The following is a 21,339-nucleotide window of genomic DNA, read 5'->3' on the forward strand; positions in this document are numbered from 1 at the left end:
ACTTAGTGGGGGTGGTGGGCTGCGGGCTCTGCTCCTGATGTGCTTTGTGGGGGGGTGGGGGGGGACTCCGGGGGCCTGGGTAGCTGGTAGCCTCCTGAGGCTGGGGTCCTGGGGCGACCTTCTGGTGATGTCTGTGTGCCTGTCCTGGTTGATGGTGGTGGGGGCTTGGATGGTGCTGCCTTCGGTCCTGGGGTGTGGGCGGGGTGCTTGGGGGGGTGGTGCCGGCCCTCGGTCGGTGGGCTGGTCTTCCCTGTATGGCTTGGGGGCGGGGGTCTGGGGCCCCCCCTGGCGCGGGGGGGGCCTCTGCTGTCCCGGCCGCGCCGCCGGGTGGGGTGGGTTGGCCTGACGTCGGGATGTCCGGTCTACGCTTTTGGGGCCCTGGGGTGCCTGCATTGCAGGGGGGTGGGGTGGGGGATGGGGCCGCGGTGGGGTGGTTGGGGGGGACTGGGCACTGCATTTCCATGCCCAGGCCAGTATGTCCTGTCGCCTGTTTGTGTCTATTGTTGAGTGAATGGGCATCTAGGAGGAGCGGGCCGCCCTCTGCGGTGGGGGCGAGGGCGCCAACCTCGGGTGCTGCAGTGCTCCGGGATGCTGTCACCGCGGCCCCGGGCTCACCTCCCCCTGCCCTGTGCTGGGGTGTGGGAGGTCGGGGTGCCTATTGAGCCAGCGGACAGCTGGCTCTCTTCTTCCAGGATTCTTCCTGGTCATATGCCCCCCCCCCTCCCCCTCCCCATACACAAACACACACACACACAGAATACACATCACTCACAGATGTAGGATGGAGAGGCCACGTGGAGAGCTGCACCACCACTTGCCTCTCCGTTTTAATTGCACTTTAGTCATTATAACTCACAACACATACACACTTACAACCTGATACACATAGGACCTTTGGGGCAGGCATGTTACTCAGAGGTTGATGAGATGGGCCGCTGAGGTGGCCCCACTCGGATCCTCGTCACTGTCTGTCTCCAAATTTTATTTGCACTTTAGACATGGAGGGTTTTGGGGGGGCAGTGTGGGCAGGCACTGACGACCAACAGTTGGCGCTTGTGGCATAACTGTCCCCTCAATTTTAACTGCACCCTATACACCTCATTCACTCACAAACATTAACACATAGACCTACAAGTTGGGGAGGAGGAGGGGTGGATGGGTCATCTTACACCCCGATTTCTTGCGTCTCGCCCGGGGTAGGGGTCGGGCGGTTCCTTGGGGACTGGGCTGGTGGCGTCCTGGGGTCGCTGTTGGCCCTGGGGGGGTTTCCACTTGCCCCGCCTTCAGAGGGGGGGTAGCTATGGATGAATGTGTGTCTTTGTGTATTTGTCACCGTCTCCGTGAGTATGGGTGGGTGAGTGAATGTGTATGTATGGCATATCTGTGTGTGGGTAAGTATGTATGGGCATGTATGAGTATCTGTGTATAAATGTGTACACGGGTGTCTGGGTGTGTTTGTATGTATGGCTGGACCTGGGTCTGGGCCTTGTGCCTTGCCTCCTGGCCGCTCCTTGCTGGTTGCCTCCTCCCCCCTACCCCCCTGGGATGGGGGTACCTCGGGGTTCCTGGGTGGGGCTGGGTGTTCTGGCGTGGGTGCTGGCCTGCCCCCCTTGGGGGTGCGGTGCGGGGCTGCGTTGGCTTCTTCGGCGTGGGGGGGGGCTCTGTGGAGGGTCGGGCGGTCCTTGGGTGCCGTGGGCCCGGGAGCCCTGCCGCCGGCCAGTGCAGGGGGCTGGCCGCTGGGGGGGGGCTGGCTTCTCATCGCCTTGGGTTCCCTGGAGCCCTCGCTCCTCGACTGGGGGGGCTCCGTCTGAGACCACCCTCTCCCGTCTGCTGGGGTGGGTGTGCGGTTGTCTTTGGACTGAGTGGCCGGGGGTCTTCCTGGCTCGTGGTGGGCTGCGGGTGGCCTGGGGTTCCGGGGGCTTTCCGTACCTGCCTCTGGCTTCTGATGGGTGGAGCTGCAGCGTTTTGCCCTCATTGGTAAGTACGTTCCATGACACAGACACAAACATGACACAGACACAAACGCCCACTCAATCACAACTCAACAAAATTGTTGGTGTGCGTAACATGCTTTGTTAGTTTTGTTTTTCACACACAAATTTATTTTTGCAAGTATTGATAGTATTTTTTTATATGTTAAAGTGATGAAGTATCTGATTAATAGACTTGTGCTCTTTCCCCTTTTTTTTTTTTGCTCCCTTTCTCTCTCCCTTTTTCTTCTCTTTATTTTCCTCTTCTTCAGCCTATCAGCTCTGGCTGTTACATAGTATGTGGAAAAATAACTCAGATAAATAAAATAAAGGGTTAAAACATCAACAAGAAGAGCCTATTGAGAACCTATAGAGCTCATCTTGAAATAGCAAATATGTTTGGCACAACAACGCATTCAGATCACAGTTCTGCTTGCAAGATCTACCAGACATGACAGGCTTTAAAAAAAAAAAAAAAAAAAAGAGGTTGAGTTTTTTTGTGCTTGTTTGTCACTTTGGAGCGGTTCGTTGGTGTTTGCACCGTTTCATTTCTTTCTCACTTTACACTCCTTTTCTCTTCTCTTTCTGCACCCAGCATGTTTGCCACACGGATATACAGCACACACACCGTCATACAGGATACACAGTCATGCAGTACGCACAGTCATGCAGGACGCGCACACAGACAAGGTCAAACAGGATACATGCGAGAGCGCGCGCACACACAACACACACATCTTTAGTGAAAACACAACACCTCCCCAGTTAATTCAAACATGAGCACACTCAGGTTTGTCTCATGGAATGTACGCGGAGTTGGTTTTAGGGAAAAGAGAATGAAAATTATTAATCAGTTAAATGATTTACAGGCTGATGTTGTGTTTCTACAGGAGACACGTGTCCAGAACATCTGCGCACTCTCTCCTCTCCACAGTTCCCTCACACATACTCAGCCTGCTACAACTCCAGACAAAGAGGTGTAGCTATATTGATTAACAATAAGATAAATTTCACTATTAGAAATACTACATCAGACCATACCATACCATCTTTATTTATAAAGCACTTTAAAACAACCACAGCTGACACAAAGTGCTGTACATTAAAACACAAATAAATAACAATTTAATAACTCTTTCAGGTTAAAAAAAAAAAAAAAAAAAAAAAAAGAAACAGTTTAAAACTAGATCCCGCTGGAGTTAAAAGCCAAGGAAAAAAGATGGGTTTTAAGACGAACTTTAAAAGTGGACAGTGAAGGGGCCGCTCTAACCTGCAAAGGCAAGTCATTCCATAACTTAGGACCAACAACAGAGAAAGCCCTGTCCCCTCTCCGCTTCCTTCTTGATCTTGGTACCTCCAAGAGCAGCTGGTCTGCTGACCTGAGAGACCGGCAAGGTATGTAGGGGTGAAGAAGCTCAGAGAGGTAAGGCGGGGCAAGATTGTGCAAAGATTTAAAAACAAACATAAGAATCTTAAAATGAATCCTAAAATGTACAGGCAACCAGTGAAGTGAGGCCAGGACAGAGGTCATGTGCTCTCTCTTTTGAGTTCCCATCAAAAGTCGTGCAGCAGCATTTTGAACCAGCTGCAGACGTGAGAGTAGCGACTGACTGACTCCAAAATAAAGTGAATTACAGTAATCCAGTCGAGATAAAATAAAAGCATGGATCACTGTTTCAAAATGCTGCCTAGATAGAAATGCTTTTACTGATACCAATTGCTTCAAATGATAAAAACTGGACTTAACCACAGCTCTGATTTGGCTGTCCAATTTAAAATCACTGTCCACCTTAAAACCAAGATCAGTAATAATGGGTTTAAAATATACCTCCAAGGGTCCCAGGTCAACAGAGGAGGACTCACAGGAGCCACTGGGTCCAAACACCATTACCTCTGTTTTCTTTTCATTAAAATTTAAAAAGTTCAAGGCCAACCAAGCTTTAATATCACCTAGACATGCCAGGAGATGTTTTATGGAATGGATATCCTTCTTCTTCAAGGGCAAATAAATTTGACAATCGTCAGCATAACAATGAAATGAGATTCCATGTTTTCTGAGGATAGAACCCAGAGGCAGTAAATACAGTGAGAAAAGCAGTGGGCCCAGAATTGAGCCCTGCGGTACACCACATGGCAGAGAAGCAGCAGATGATTCAGCATCAAGAATGCTCACAGAAAAAGTTCTCTCTGCCAGGTAAGAACTGAACCATTTAAGAACAGTGCCACCAATGCCTACTAAGTGGTGTAAACGAGATATTAAAATGCTGTGATCTACTGTATCAAAGGCAGCAGTTAGGTCAAGTAAAACCAGAACAACATGGTTCCCAGAATCACATGCAAGAAGGATGTCGTTAAAAACCCTTAATAAAGCAGATTCTGTGCTATGAAGGGTTTTAAAACCTGACTGAAAAACCTCCAGGGTGCTATTCTCATCTAAAAACTGTTTCAGCTGACAGTACACAATTTTTTCTAAAACCTTAGAAAGAAAAGGCAGCTTGGAAATAGGCCGATAATTAGCCAGCACAGCAGGATCAAGACCAGGTTTCTTAAGCAGTGGCTGGACTACTGCATGTTTAAAAATAGCAGGGACCACACCTGAGGACAGACTGCTATTTATAATGGTAAGAACAGGCTGCCCTATACTAGATAAAATTTCTTTAAAAAATCGTGGAGGGACAGGATCATGGGGGGAACCTGATGGCTTAATATGGCCGACCACATCCTCTAAAAGTGAGAGAGTCACAGACTCAAACTGAGTGAAAACAGCAGAGCAAGGGACTGAAACAGAGGGGTCAGAACCAGGAGCTGTGATAAGAGCCCTGGTACTAGCAACCTTTTCAATAAAAAAACGCAGAAAATTATTGCACGTATCAGGAGAAGCTTCCAAACAGGCATTCTGGGGAGCATTAAGCACAGAGTTAATAGTGTTAAACAAAACCCGTGGGTTATGGCTGTTGGAGGAAATAATTTTTGCAAAGTATTCCCTTTTTGCCTCTTTAACCGTGCTCTGGTAGTGACGCCAGCAGTCTTTTAAAATTTGAAGAGTCACCTGCAGTTTATCTTTTTTCCACTTTCGTTCAGCTCGGCGACATTCCCTCCTCACAGCACGAGTTCTGTCATTAAACCACGGCTCAGGTTTAGTCTTTGGCTGCCTGGTTTTTAATGGAGCCACCGAGTCCAGGATGGTTTGACAGGAAGAGTAGAACCAAGAAATAAGCTCTTCTGTATCAGAGGAGAGAAAGTCAAACGAACCACAGAGGTGAAAAAAAGCAGTAGAAAACTGAGCGGCAGTGGACGGGTTAATAACCCGACAGCGCCGAACAGGAGCGCGAGTTTTAACTGCAGTACGTGTCAAACTAGCAGTGAATAACACAGGCAGATGATCCGAGAATACAGAGTCACAGATTTCCAGGTTAGTCACAGGCAGACCGCAGGAAAGAACCAGGTCCAGTGTGTGTCCGTGCTCATGTGTAGGGCCGGGTACGGCCTGTACCAGGTTAAAAGAGTCAAGAAGGCTTAAAAAGTCCTTTACCAGTGGCTTATCAGGACAACACACATGTATATTAAAATCTCCAACAATAAGAACATATTCATAATTAGGTATAATCCCTGCTAGAAAATCAGAGAAGTCATTTATGAAATTTTTGTTGTATTTGGGGGGCCGGTAAACCACAGCGCAGAAAACCGGGTTAATGTGCCTCATCTCAAACGAGGTAAACTCAAAGCTGGAGAATGACGACTGTAGAAAGCACTGCTTACATTTGTAGTCCTGTTTGTAAACAGTCGCTGTGCCTCCGCCTCTCCCTGAAGCCCGCGGTGAGTTAAAATAACAACAATCCTCTGGTAAAAGCTCAGACAGAGCACTGGACTCGCCAACACTCAGCCACGTCTCAGTCACAAACAGAAGATCCAGGTTACGGGAACTAAAAAAGTCCCGAAGAATAAAAGTTTTATTCGCCAGCGACCTGGCATTTACCAGGCCAATCCTGACAGGAACTGGAGCATGGGCTCCAACAAGTCGGGAAACCCGGCACAGCGGTCTCAGGTTTCGGAGACATTGTCGGCGCATGTTGAGCCGGAGAGGGCATGGGCGGCGGGGCCGAAGGGCTTCAAAGCCGACAATGGGCACCAAACAGGCATCAACGGGATCCAGGAAACGCCGAGGCACACGAGATCCTAGAAACGATCCATGCACCGATCGGGTAGAAGCAGAAGAGTGCGTCAGGTAAAATTTCAGCTTCACCAGCCGGCCGCTTCTTCTTCCGCGACGACGATGACGTCTCCGCCGGGAAGGCAGCGCAGGAACCCGCCACAGATGACTCGGAATCTCCGACAGAAACGGGGGCAAGGATTGCTGTCCACCAACACCAAATATCACCATGTCCTGGACCGAAGGTTGGAGGTCCAGTAGTGTTCGGCGATCATACACCAGCAGAGACTCAGTTCCATAAATGACAGGTTAAAAACAATATAAACATAAACAAACATGAGAATGACAGACGAGCAGCCACACACACCGGCGCCATCTTACGTATCATCCCACGTCACACGTCACAGGACATCAGACCCAGAAGGTAGATTTATAATACTTAATTTATCTATTCAGAATACAGATTTATGTATCGCTAGCATATATGGACCAAATGTTGATGACCCCTCCTTCTTTCATGCTTTCTTCACTTCACTCTTGGATCACTCTGACACCACACTTATAATAGGAGGAGACTTCAACCTGGTACTTAATCCAGATATTGACAGGCTCAGTACAGCAGTGAGTCAGAGGAACTGGCAGTCTGCAGACATTCTTAAACAGTACTTTGTGATGCTTGGCGTTCACATCACCCCACTCTGAGAGATTATAGTTTTTTCTCACCAGTACACAAGTCTCACTCCCGCTTAGATTACTTTTTAGTTAGCAGCTCCATGATGATGGATATCACAGACACTCAGATTCATCCTATCACTATCAGTGACCATGCACCGGTGTCTATGTCTCTGACACAGAAAAAAGTCACACCATCAATCAGGAACTGGAGATTTAATACACCATTACTTAAAGAACAAGATTTCATTAATTATTTCAAAAAGGAGTGGGCTATATATCTAGAAAATAATGATCTGCCAGGAATATCACCATGTGTTCTTTGGGAAGCAGGAAAAGCAGTAATGCGGGGCAAAATAATATCTTACTGCTCGCATAAAAAAAAATAAAGAAAACACACTTGTGTTAGAATTAGAACAGAAAAATAAATCTTTAGAAACTGCCTATGCTGCTTCACCACAAGAACATATAATTAACAACCTGAGGAAACTAAAACTGGAGTTAAATAAACTAATTGTTAAAAGGACACAATTTATGTTGCAGAGGCTGCGTTTGGAAAACTTCGAGCATGGAAATAAATCTGGAAAATTCCTGGCTAACCAGTTAAAATTAAATAAAGAAAGAACAGCTATTCCTTCTATTAAAGACTCGACTGGTAACATTACTCATGACCCACAACAAATAACTCTTTTAAAGACTTTTATCAAGCCTATTGTATATACATGTACTTGTACATATTATACTCATCACAGATTAATCCATCTGATGCTGAAATTGAAGATTATCTCAATGGCATAAATCTACCTAAATTAAATGATGAACAGGCTGCGGCTCTTGATTCACCTTTCTCACCATCTGAATTTTATGAAGCAGTACAGCATCTCCCAAATAATAAAGCCTCAGGCCCAGATGGTTTTCCAGCAGAGTTTTATAAAGAATTTTGGTCTGAGCTAGCACCCATTTTTTTCAGAATGGTAACTCAGATTCAGAATGATCAAACACTATCTCCAAACATGAACTCTGCTAACATTAGCCTGCTCCTTAAACCAGGCAAAGACCCCACACTCCCATCTAGCTACAGGCCAATCTCTCTGATTAATGTAGACCTTAAAATAATTTGCAAAGTCCTTGCCAGAAGGTTAGAAAAAAATCACTCCATCTATTAAACATCCAGACCAAACAGGTTTTATCAAGGGTCGGCACTCAGCCAATAATACACGCCGACTAATAAATATAACAGATTACTGTTCCATTAACAAAATAGAAACCACAATTGTATCTTCAGATGCAGAGAAAGCATTCAACCAGGTAAACTGGAAATTTCTTTTAGCAGTTCTACACAAATTTGGATTTGGTTCATCGTTCATAAACTGGATCAGAACACTATACAGCTCTCCAAATGCATGTGTTAGGACAAATTATCTTATTTCCCAAAGCTTCAGTTTGCAGAGGGGCACCAGGCAGGGCTGCCCACTTTCTCCTTCACTTTTTATTATTTTCATTGAACCACTAGCAGCAACAATCTGACAAAATGTAGATATTAAAGGAATTCAAACAGAAAACACAGACCATAAGATAAGCCTTTATGCTGGTGATGTATTACTTTTCCTTGGGAACTCACAAACCTCTCTTCTGAAGACAATCACACTTATAGATAAGTTCTCATCTATATCAGACTACTCCATCACTTGGAGTAAATCAACAGTTTTACCTGTGAATTGTAAGTTTCAGAACACCACCAATACCTCACTACAGTCAGGCAACATTAGATATTTAGGTATAAATTTTTCCACCAGGCTGTCGGACCTGGTACGGTTAAATCATATTCCTCTACTAAAAAACAATAAAGGATGCCCGCGCACCCTGTGGGGGGTGGGGCGTTCAGGTGTGGGAGCAATAGTTCCCACAGGGGGCCGGTTTTTCTCGGACTCTGGACCACTGTGTGTGTATATGTGTGGGTGTGATGTTTGTTGTAGTTTGTTGAAGATATTTGCTGTCTTTTGTATGTGTGTAGGGGTGTGTTTTTTTTTTTTTTTTTTTTTGTGTCGTGATTGTCTGTGGTGCAGGCGGTGGTGCCGGTCTTGGGCACGATGGTGCCCTGGGGATGTGGCCACTTCAGGCCTTGGAGCTTCCCTGTACTGTGGTTGGGTGTAGGGAACTGCGGTGTTTAGTGAGCCAGTAATTTGCTGGCTTTCTTCTTCCAGGGGTAGTTCTCTACCTCTCTGTCATATGTATCCTGACCCTTCTCCTCCACCCACTCAGTCAAACATTACATCACACACGTAAGGTCTTGGGTGAGGGGGAGCTAGTGCTGCAGTGAGTAGGGCCACTTTTCAGCTCTGCTTGCTATGTTGCATGATGTTCCACTCCCCCTTTTTAATTACATCTTACAGCTCACAACATGTCATAGTACACATAGGGCCTTGTGGGGCAGGTGTGTCACACAGTGGTTAGTGTGTGAAGCTGCTAAGGTGGCCCCACTTATTTGTTCACTGCTGCCTGCTCCTCAATTTTATTTACATCTTAGACATTGAGGGCCTTGGGGGGTGGTGTGGATGGGTGCTGTTGCTCAGTGCTCATATTACATCTGTCCCTCCAATTCTAATAGCACTGTAGCTTTCACAAAGTCATGCACATTCTTCACACTACATACACTCACATACACCCAACACATCACTCCAAACACGTTGAGTGGGAGGAGGGAGTGGGCGGGTCTTTCCACACCCCAGTTTCATGCACCCTGCATGGGGTAGGGACTGGCTAGTGGTTTGTGGCCAGGTTGGCTGCTTTCCTGGGGTGCCACTGGCTCTGTGCTGGTACCTGCTCGCCCACACTTGGTGTCCATGTGAGTTCTGTGTGTGTGCGCATGAATGTGTGACGATCATATGTGTGAGTATAAGTATATGATCTGTGTGTGTGTGTGTGTGTGTGTGTGTGTGTGTGTGTGTGTGTGTGTGTGTGTGGGGACAGCAGGGCCTGGGTCTGTGGCTTGCTGAACCTTGGCACCTGTGGGACATGGTTGCGGAGGGTGGGAGTTACCCCTCCCTATCGCTCCCTACCATTTCCCGCTGCTCCCCACTGATCAGCACTGCTGCACCTGGGGTGTGGGTACCCGTGGGTCCCAGGGTTCATGGCCGGATGTCTTGGCATGGCTCTTGTCCCGCTCACTTGGCGGTTGTGGCCTGGGCGTGACTCTGGCCTCTTTGGCATGGGGGGCGCTCTACTGGGGGTTGGGCGGCTGGCGGGCACCTGGGACGCGGGGCCTCATTCTCAGCTCGTGCGGGGGGGGGGTGCCGGCCTGCAGGGGGTTGGCTGCTCATTGCCTCCGGCTCGCTAGACTCTTGCCCTTTGACCGTGGGGGCTCCATCTGGGGTCTCCCTCCTTCCCCTTTTGGGGTGTGCACACGGTTGCCATCGAGATGTGTGGCCTCCTGTCTTCTGAGCTCCAAGTGGGCTGTGGATAGACCGGGTCCCCTGGGTCCTTCCCTGTTTGCCTCTGGATCACGGGGAGTGTAGATTGCAGTTTCTTGCCCTCATTAGTGAGTACATTCTATGACAGAGGCACATTATTGGAAGCAACAGCAAGATTTTATGTATGTGTGTGTATATGTATATGCATGTGTACAGATATATGGATGTGTGCATGTATGTATGTATGTATGTATGTACATCGTTCTTCAATTATTTTTTTCTCCGCTTTGCTTTTTTTTGTTTTTCTTTTTTTCTTCTCTTTCTCTTTTCTTACCCCTTCTTTTCTGCCTGTCAGGCCTGGCATAAATAAATAAAATAAAATGAAAATACAAACATTAACAAGAGTAGCCTGTTGAATACTTAAAGAGCTATTCTTGTAAAAGCAAATATGTTTGGTACATCAGAGCATTCGGATCATCGTTCCGATTCCGATTGAGTTTACCTTATATCATTACAAAAAATGTAAACACCACTTTATCTTTCATCTTTCAGTTGTTTCTATTTCAGTTTTTAATTGTTAATGATCCCGCAAAGTGTAAACATTTGATGTTGGTCAAACCGAAAAGAATAATGAATTAAATAGTAACTGTTAAATAAATTGATTCACAGAAAATTCAGTATTTTAACTGTAACCCCGGGGTAAACCCCCCAGTGTTTAAAGGTTTGGTGAAAATGTGAAATTAGATTTTAAAAAAGAGGCACTCGTGCACCAGGGTGGCTCAAATGAAGAGCAGGCGACCACGTAGGCCTCGTAGCGGTGCCGGCAGCACAGGTTCGCATCCCGACCTGAGTGTCTTCCTTGTCTCTCTTCACCGCTGTCTGTCAAATAAAATGTCAACCCCCCCCCCCCCCCCCCCCCCCCCCCCCAAAAAAAAGGCAGTCGTGTTATGTTTCCTTTTAATCAAATCACAATATGTTTAGCTATTCATCCAAGCTGCTTTAACACTGATTTACCTTTACTCATAAAGACTAATTTTTTCACGCTTTAAATGTTTGAGTTAATGAACTTAAATGATTCAAGGCAGTCAATTTCCTCAAATAATTTGAGTTGAGCTAACTCATCGGGTTTTACAGTGTGTGAGTCCACATTCTCCAGATTCTACCATCTTAATATGGCAGCCAGTCCCTCCTTTGGAGAGCAGATGCTGGGTGCATCTCAGTGGTAGCCAACTGGGAATTGTCTCCATCATCAATCTAGTATCTTGTGGACCAATCAGAATGGTTACTCCTTAATGGCTTTCCTTTTGCATCTTTTCAGGGTTTTTCTATAAACTTTTGACCTTTTGTACAGAATGTGTTTCTTTGTAACGAGAAGTGTAAAGACAGAAGTACGAAGATTCATATGTCTGGTAAACTTCCTTCAACCCATCCGAGTCTAATATCTATACGTTATGCTAATGTCATGTGTTTAATTAGAGCTATAGCAAGGTGCAAAAGCAACTTTCCATTTGACTCAGAGACCTTTTAGAGAGGTGGAGAATTGAAAGACATCAGTGTTTCTGTTACTTACTTTATGTGCTTTCCTGTTCATATACTCAAGTGGCTCAGAGCAGAGGACAAACTGAACTTGTACTGACGTACACGCTCCTTTAATTTTCTTGCAAGAGAATTAAATGATCTTTACTGGAGATTGATCATGTGGCCTCTGGTTTTTGATAAGTTTCTGAATTTATCTAACAATTCCTTAACAGAGTGGTCCAGGAGAGCTCAGAGGGTCCCAGTGGTCAGTCTGCCCAGCAGCATCAAACACACCTGGACTCCATATTTAAGGTCTGTACATGTCCAACAACTACTTTTACATCTATTCTGTTCAGTCATCTCCATGCTGCTCTTTGTAGACCAGTGGATTGTCAGTGTGTCCAGCCATGATCTGATGTTTGGCTCCATGATTTCAGTCTGATTGGGTCATTCATAAAGTATTCTGTTCCAGCTGCTGGAGGACAACATCATCACTTTTGTGAAGAACGAACTGAAGAAGATCCATAAGCTTCTGAGTCCAGATTACTCAGAATGCTTAGAAAGGGAGGATGAAGAGCAGAAGAGGAGCAGCAGAGAGGCATTTGTGAAGATCACACTGGACTTCCTGAGGGGAATGAAGCAGGAGGAGCTGGCAGAGCGTCTGCAGAGCAGTAAGAGGATTTCTCTAAAGATTGAAGTTGATGGATGACTGGACCGACATGGATTCAAAATATGTGCACTTGATAAATTCTTCATCCATCTATCCATTTTTTCCATTTATGGGGGGTCAGCAGTTTAGGCAGACAAGCCCAGACTTCCCTCTACCCAGCCACCTCCACTGGCCCATCCAGGGGGACCCCAAGGTGTTCCCAGGCCAGCCGAGAGAGATAATCTCTCCAGTGTGTCCTGGGTTTGCCCAGGGCCCTTTTCCTGGACATGCCTGGAACACTTTATGCAAGAGACACCCAGGAGGCATCTTAGTCAGATGCCCAAATCACCTCAACTGGCTACTTTTGATGTAGAGGAGCAGCAGCTCTACTTAGAGCTCCTCCTGTATAGCTGCACTCTCTCTCTATTTCTGCCATTTGTATTCACGATCTCATTCTTTATGTCACTAACCAAAACTCATAAACATAGGTGAGGGTAGGGATGTAGATCGACCGGTAAATCAACAAATTCACTCTTACGCTCAGCTCCCTCTTCACCACAACAGAACGGTGCAGCATCCGCATCACTGCCCCAATCTGTCTGCCAATCTCTCACTCCAAATGGGTGAGTCATCCCCCTCATCCCCAGACTCTGCTTCCACTACGTACTCTTTCCACCGCCTGAGTATAGCCTCAGTTGAAGTCAGCAGCGCTCCATCCATACTATAGATCATGTGAGTAAAGCACTGCTTTCCTCTCCTGAGTCACCTGAAAGGTTTTCCTAACTTGCTTTGAGGCTCTATGAAAGTCTTTTTCCATGGCCTCACCAAACGTCTCCCGCACCCAAGGTTTTATTTAAGCCACCACCTAATTCGTGTTCTGCTTGGCCTGCTAGTACCTGCCAGGCTAACCAAGCCAGATAGGACTCCTCCTTCAAGCTGATAAATTCTTGATTGATATTTTTTGTCTATTGTTTTGTAGGAGCTCCTATTAAAAACTTCCAGTGGGGCCAGACTCAACTTAAATCTAATCTGAAGAACAAGTTCCAGTGTGTGTTTGAGGGCATCGCTAAAACAGGAAACCCAACCCTCCTGAATCAGATCTACACAGAGCTCTACATCACAGAAGGAGGGGCTGCAGAGGTCAATGATGAACATGAGGTCAGACAGATTGAAACAGCATCCAGGAAACTGGACAGCCTAGAAGAAACAATCGGACAAGAAGATATCTTTAAAGGCTCACCTGGAAGAGATAAACCAATCAGAACAGTGCTGACAAAGGGAGTGGCTGGCATTGGGAAAACAGTCTTAACACAGAAATACACCCTCGACTGGGCTGAAGACAAAGCCAACCAGGACATCCAGTTCATGTTTCCATTGACTTTCAGAGAGCTGAATGTGCTGAAAGAGGAAAAGTTCAGCTTGGTGGAACTTGTTCATCACTTCTTCACTGAAACCAAAGAAGCAGGAATCTGCAGCTTTGAAGACTTCCAGGTTGTGTTCATCTTTGATGGTCTGGATGAGTGTCGACTTCCTCTGGACTTCCACAAAACTACAATCCTGACTGACCCTAGAAAGTCCACCTCAGTGGATGTGCTGCTGACAAACCTCATCAGGGGGACCCTACTTCCCTCTGCTCACCTCTGGATAACCACACGACCTGCAGCAGCCAATCAGATCCCTCCTCAGTGTGTTAGCATGGTGACAGAGATCAGAGGGTTCACAGACCCACAGAAGGAGGAGTACTTCAGGAAGAGATTCAGAGATAAGAAGCAGGCCAGCAGGATCATCTCCCACATCAAGACATCACGAAGCCTCCACATCATGTGCCACATCCCAGTCTTCTGCTGGATCACTGCTACAGTTCTGGAGGATGTGCTGAAAACCAGAGAGGGAGGAGAGCCGCCCAAGACCCTGACTGAGATGTACATCCACTTCCTGGTGGTTCAGGCCAAAGTGAAGAAGGTCAAGTATGATGGAGGAGCTGAGACAGATCCACACTGGAGTCCAGAGAGCAGGAAGATGATTGAGTCTCTGGGAAAACTGGCTTTTGATCAGCTGCAGAAAGGAAACCTGATCTTCTATGAATCAGACCTGACAGAGTGTGGCATCGATATCAGAGCAGCCTCAGTGTACTCAGGAGTGTTCACACAGATCTTTAAAGAGGAGAGAGGGCTGTACCAGGACAAGGTGTTCTGCTTCATCCATCTGAGTGTTCAGGAGTTTCTGGCTGCTCTTCATGTCCATCTGACCTTCATCAACTCTGGAGTCAATCTGCTGGAAGAACAAAAATCAACCTCCCAGAAGTCTGAAACAGGAGAATCTGCAGAGAAATCCTTCTACCAGAGTGCTGTGAACAAGGCCTTACAGAGTCCAAATGGACACCTGGACTTGTTCCTCCGCTTCCTCCTGGGTCTTTCACTGCAGACCAATCAGAGACTCCTACAAGGCCTGCTAACACAGACAGGAAGTAACTCACAGACCAATCGAGAGACAGCCCAGTACATCAAGAGGGTGATTAATGAGAATCTATCTACAGAGAAAAGCATCAATCTGTTCCACTGTCTGAATGAACTGAATGATGGTTCTCTAGTGGAGGAGATCCAACAGTCCCTGAGATCAGGAAGTCTCTCCACAGATAAACTGTCTCCTGCTCAGTGGTCAGCTCTGGTCTTCATCTTACTGTCATCAGAAGAAGATCTGGATGTGTTTGACCTGAAGAAATACTCTGCTTCAGAGGAGGCTCTGCTGAGGCTGCTGCCAGTGGTCAAAGCCTCCAACAAATCTCTGTGAGTAAATATGTGCTCATCCCTTTATTTTTGAAATGTTGATTACATTAAAAAAAACAAAAAAACAGCAGGGTTGCCCCCCACCCCCCTCCAAAAAAGGAAAAGAAAAAAACGTTTAATGCATGCTGACCTCTTCATGACGTCTTCAAAAAAAAAAAAACTAGAACTTTTGAATGAAATTATCATCAGCACTCACAATGAAATATATTAAACCTTTAATGTCTCAAAGCATCAAAAAGTGTCAGTCTTTGTAACCTGTATCAAATTACCATAGTACCATCCATATTTAGCCTATGGTGGACGCATAGGTGATAATCCTCCAAAGAAAATACAAAAACAATACAAAAGAAAAAGTCAGAATAAAAATCTAACAGTTTTTGTTTATACCAACAGTATATGGAATTATTCAGTGTTTTGTTGCTGCACTGTTCTCTTTTCAGCTCTCTTTCATTTCTTTTTTCCATCCATCCATCCATTCTCTTCCGCTTATCTGGGGCCGGGTCGCGGGGGCAGGAGCCTAAGCAAAGAAGCCCAGGCTTCCCTCTCCCCAGCCACCTCCTCCAGCTCATCCGGAGGGACCCCAAGGCGTTCCCAGGCCAGCCGAGAGATATAATCCCTCCAGCGTGTCCTGGGTCTACCACAGGGCCTCTTCCCGGTGGGACATGCCCGGAACACCTCACCTAAGAGGCGGCCAGGCGGCATCCTAATCAGCTGCCCGAGCCACCTCAACTGGCTCCTTTCGATGTGGAGGAGCAGCGGCTCTACTCTGAGCCCCTCCCGGATGGCTGCACTCCTCACCCTATCTCTAAGGGAGAGGCCAGCCACCCTTCGAAGGAAACTCATTTCTGCCGCTTGTATTCGCGATCTTATTCTTTCGGTCACTACCCAAAGCTCGTGGCCATAGGTGAGGGTAGGAACGTAGATCGACCAGTAAATCGAGAGCTTCGCTTTTACACTAAGCTCTCTCTTCACCACGACAGACCGGTGCAGCGTCCGCATCACTGCAGAGGCAGCCCCGATCCGTCTGTCGATCTCCCGTTCCCTTCTCCCGTCACTCGTGAACAAGACCCCGAGATACTTGAACTCCTCCACATGGGGTAAGAACTCGTTCCTGAGCCGGAGAGAGCACTCCACCTTTTTCCGGCTGAGGACCATGGCCTCAGACTTAGAGGTGCTGATTCTCATACCGGCCGCTTCACACTCGGCTGCGAACTGTTCCACTGCGAGCTGGAGGCCACCCCCTGATGAAGCCAACAGAACTGCATCATCCGCAAAAAGCAGAGATGAGACTCTGAGGCCACCGAGAAAGAAGCCTTCTACCACCTGGCTACGCCTAGAAATTCTGTCCATAAAAATTATGAACAGAATCGGTGACAAAGGGCAGCCCTGATGGAGTCCAACACCCACAGGAAACGAATCCGACTTATTACCGGCTATACGGACCAAGCTCTCACTGCGGTTGTACAAAGACTGAATGGCCCGCAACAACGGGCCAGACACCCCATACTCCCGCAGGACCTCCCAAAGGACACCCCGAGGGACGCGGTCGAATGCCTTCTCCAAGTCCACAAAGCACATGTAGACTGGTTGGGCAAACTCCCACGCACACTCGAATATCCTTGAGAGGATAAAGAGCTGGTCCAGCGTTACGCGACCAGGTCGAAAACCGCATTGTTCCTCCTGGATCCGAGGGTCGACTAACGGACGGACCCTCCTTTCCAGCACCCTGGCATAGACCTTACCGGGGAGGCTGAGGAGTGTGATCCCCCGAAAGTTGGAGCACTCCCTCCGGTCTCCCTTCTTAAAGATGGGGACCACCACCCCGGTCTGCCAATCCATTGGCACTGCCCCAGATCTCCACGCGATGTTGCAGAGGCGTGTCAACCAAGACAGCCCTACAACATCCAGAGCCTTCAGGAACTCAGGGCGAATCTCGTCCACCCCAGGGGCCCTGCCACCAAGGAGTTGTTTAACTACCTCAGTGACCTCACCCCCAGTGATGGTCAAGTCATCTCCCTCGTCCCCAGACTCTGCTTCCACTACAGAAGGCGTGTCAGTGGGATTCAGGAGGTCCTCGAAGTATTCCTTCCACCGTCCGACTATAGCCTCAGTTGAAGTCAGCAGCACCCCCCCCGCACTATAAACCGTGTGAGTGGAGCCCTGCTTTCCCCTCCTGAGTCGCCTGACGGGTTGCCAGAATCGCTTCGATGCCGTCCGAAAGTCTTTTTCCATAGCCTCACCGAACTCCTCCCACACCTGAGTTTTTGCCTCGGCCACTGCCCAAGCTGCATTCTGCTCAGCCTGCCAATACCTGTCAGCTGCCTCCAGAGTCCCACAGGCTAACCAAGCACAATAGGACTCTTTCTTCAGCTTGATGGCTCCCTTCACCTCCGGTGACCACCATCTGGTTCGGGGGTTACCACCACGACAGGCACCAACCACCTTGCAGCCACAGCTCTGAGCAGCAGCCTCAACAATGGAGGTGCGGAACATGGTCCATTCAGACTCAATGTCCACAGCCTCCCTTGGAATGCTGTCGAAGTTCTGCCAGAGGTGGGAGTTGAAGATCTCCCGGACTGGGGCTTCTGCCAGGTGTTCCCAGCACACCCTCACAATACGTTTAGGTGTGCCAGGTCTGTCCAGCATCTTCCCCCACCACCTGATCCAACTCACCACCAGGTGGTGATCAGTTGACAGCTCAGCTCCTCTCTTCACCCAAGTGTCCACAACATACGGCCGCAGATCTGATGATACGATTACAAAATCGATCATCAACCTGTGACCTAGGGTGTCCTGGTGCCATGTGCACTTATGGACATCCTTATGTTCGAACATGGTGTTCGTTATTGACAAACTGTGGTTTGCATAGAAGTCAAATAACAAAACACCATTCAGGTTTAGACCGGGCAGGCCGTTCCTCCCAATCATGCCCCTCCAGGTCTCACTGTCATTGCCCACGTGAGCATTGAAGTCTCCCAGCAACGTGATGGAGTCACCAGATGGAGCACCCTTGAGCACCCCACCCAGCGACTCCAAAAATGGTGAGTACTCTGAACTGTCATTCGGCGCATAAGTGCAAACAACAGTCAGGACCCGTTCCCCAGCTCGAAGGCGCAGGGAAACTACCCTCTTGTCCACCGGTGTAAACTCCGACGTACAGGCAGCAAGCCGGGGGTATACAAGAATACCCACCCCAGCTCACCGCCTCTCACCGAGGGCAACTCCAGACTGGAACAGAGTCCAGCCCTTCTCCAGGAGACTGGTTCCAGAGCCCAGGCCATGCGTTGAGGTGAGCCCAACTATATCTAGCTGGTATCTCTCAACCTCACGCACTAGCTCAGGCTCCTTCCCCACCAGAGAGGTGACATTCCATGTCCCAATAGCCAGTTTTGATAGCCGGGGATCGGTCCGCCAGGGCCTCCGCCCTTGGCCACCGCCCGACACCCACTGCACTCGACCCCTACGACGCCTCCTGCGGGTGGTGGGCCTACAGGAGGCCGGGCCCATGTAACCTCTTCGGGCTGCGCCCGGCCGAGCACCACGGGCTAATGCCCGGCCACCAGACGCTCTCCCTCGAGCTCCCTCCCCAGGCCTGGCTCCAGGGTGGGGCCCCGGTAACCCTATCCCGGGCAGGGTAAACTGTTCCCTCGTTGTTGCAAACATAGGGGTCTTCTGAACCGCTCTTTGTCTGGACCCTCACCCAGGACCAGTTTGCCATGGGAGACCCTACCAGGGGGACAAGCCCCCGGACAACATAGCACCTGGGATCACTGGGGCACACAAACCCCTCCACCACGATAAGGTGGCGATTCACGGAGGAGATTTATTTTTTGATCTTCAAAAATTCCTATTTCAGTGCACTGGTCAGTTCAAAAATTGAAATCATTTTGTGTATGTTACAATCAGTTTCGCTGGTACAGTGACTCCATATTGTATAACCTGGCTCGCTCTGCGGCTGCTGAGGAACCAAATTGTGTTTCTTATGTTGCTTATAGGTTCCTGTTGCCAGGTTCCAGTGTAATTCATCTGTCAACACCCAGCACCTTCTAGATTCAATTTACCAAAATGAGAACATAGGTCTTCTGACAGGTTTACTAGCCTCAGATTGTTTACTCAAATATCTAACCTCAAAGTCCAGTATTGTTCTTCATTCCTAATGACTATAACTTAATCAGAATCAGATTTATTTTGGCCAAGCATGTTTACACATGCAAGGAATTTGGTTCCGGTTGATGGTGTCTTCCTAGTACTATAAAGTGTCATATAATTCAGCATAAATGTTATACTATATACAAATACAAATCTAGGAACGGAAGGTGCAATGTAATTTAAGAAACTATACAATATACAAAATCTAATAAATAATAAATTTAATTAAAGTGTAGTGTGAGTGTGTATGAGTGTGATGACATGGGGAAAGAAACTGTTTGAGTGTCTGGTGGTCTTTGTGTACAGAGATCTGTATCTCCTGCCTGAGGGAAGGAGCTGAAATAAACTGTGTCCAGGGTGTGAGGAGTCTGTGATGATTTTCTTTGCACGTTTCCTGGTTCTGAAAGTGCAGAAGTCCTGAAGGTTAGGCAGAGAAACACCAATGATTTTCTCAGCAGTACTAGTAGTTCTCTGCAGTCTGTTCCTGTCTTTTTTTGTTGTTGCTCCGAACCAGATTGCGATAGAAGAGCACAAGACAGGTTCAATGAACAGCTCCTGTAGCAAACCATAATTCCTCAGTTGGCACAGAAAATACATCCTCTGTTGGGCCTTTTTGAGGATGGAGCTGATGTTGAGCTCCCATTTCAGGTCCTGAGAGATGGTGGTTCCCAGAAACTTGAAGGTCTTCACAGTCATCACAGTGCTGTTAGTTATAGTGAAGGGAATCATTGATGATTGGTGTCTCCTGAAGTCCACTGTCATCTCCACAGTCTTAAGTGTGTTTAGCTCCAGATTGTTCTGACTGCACAAAAGCACCAACCATTCAACCTCCCGCCGATATGCAGACTCGTCACCGTCATGTATGAGTCCAATGACTTGTGTTGTCTGCAAACTTAAGGAGTTTAACAGTCTGGTCTGTCGATGTGCAGTTGTTGGCATAGAGGGAGAAGAGCAGTGGGGACAGGACACATCCTTGTGGAGCTCCAGTGCTGATTGATAGTGTATCTGAATCTCATTGTACATCCTGTATAATGACAATAAAGGCATTCTATTCTATTCTATTCGGGAGTGATTTCCCCCAGCCTCACTTGCTGTGTTCTGTCTGTCAGGAAGCTGGTGATCCACTGACAGATGGCAGGAGGTACAGTGAGCTGAGAGAGTTTGGAGGAGAGGATATCAGGTTTCATGGTGGTAAACGCAGAGGTGAAGTCAACAAACAGGATCCTAGCATATGTTCCCAGGCTGTCAAGGTGTTGTAGGATGTAGTGCAGTCCCATGTTAACAGGCTCATCCACTGAACTGTTGGCTTGGTAGGCAAACTGCAGGGGGTCCAGCCTGTGTCCCGTGACATTCTTCAGGTGAGCCAACACCAGACGTTCAAAGGACTTCATTACCACAGACGTCAGTGTGACAGGCCTGTATTCATTTAGTCCTGTGATGGAGGGTTTCTTGGGTACTGGAATGATGGTGGATTTTTTGAAGCAGGAGGGGACTTCATGCAGTTCTAAGGATTTATTGAAGATCTGCGTGAAGACCAGAGCTAACTGCTCAGCACAGGTTTTGAGGAAGGAGGGGGAGACTTAAGAATGGGCCCGTGTTTCCACCGCGTTTCTGTGAACTGCTCCTTTACGTATGAGTGTGGGCGGGTCCTTGTCTGGCCACACAAGCCAAAGCACACAAATGTGGGAGAACACGCTCCCCTTTCTGTGCTGCAAATATGTTTTAGGGTCCAAACCAAACTACTGCAGCATCTGTGTGCAGCACAGAGGGAAACACAGACAGCAATTAGAGCAAGACGACAAGTACGCACTTTGTGTCCTTTTATCTGTGATATGAACTGATACAAAGCAGCAAGTTCAGCCTTAGAGCCCAACCTAATTCACAGCCGTGAAAATCGCTTTGCATTTCTCATGTAATACACATGTAATATTGTAGAAAACTTGATGTTGAGATGGCAGAGTCACGCCCTTCTGCCGCTTTCATCACACGTTCTTGGTTCGAGACCAGCTAGCTTGCGGGACCGGAGTTGGACCCG

General features: G+C 47.7%; 1 protein-coding gene across 1 annotated transcript in view; it reads left to right on the top strand.

Annotated features, from left to right (window-relative positions):
- The window catches only part of LOC115791185 (NACHT, LRR and PYD domains-containing protein 12-like), a 68,855-nt gene that overhangs the window by 12,643 nt on the left and 34,873 nt on the right, over positions 1-21,339 (top strand). The window contains exons 4-6 of the mRNA XM_030745318.1: positions 11,954-12,032; positions 12,193-12,391; positions 13,349-15,155. Of these exons, the coding sequence (XP_030601178.1) occupies positions 11,954-12,032; positions 12,193-12,391; positions 13,349-15,155 (2,085 nt within the window). The remainder of the gene's footprint in view (positions 1-11,953; positions 12,033-12,192; positions 12,392-13,348; positions 15,156-21,339) is intronic.

Source organism: Archocentrus centrarchus, chromosome 2, assembly GCF_007364275.1.
Source record: "Archocentrus centrarchus isolate MPI-CPG fArcCen1 chromosome 2, fArcCen1, whole genome shotgun sequence".
In the NCBI taxonomy this organism is placed as follows: domain Eukaryota; kingdom Metazoa; phylum Chordata; class Actinopteri; order Cichliformes; family Cichlidae; genus Archocentrus; species Archocentrus centrarchus.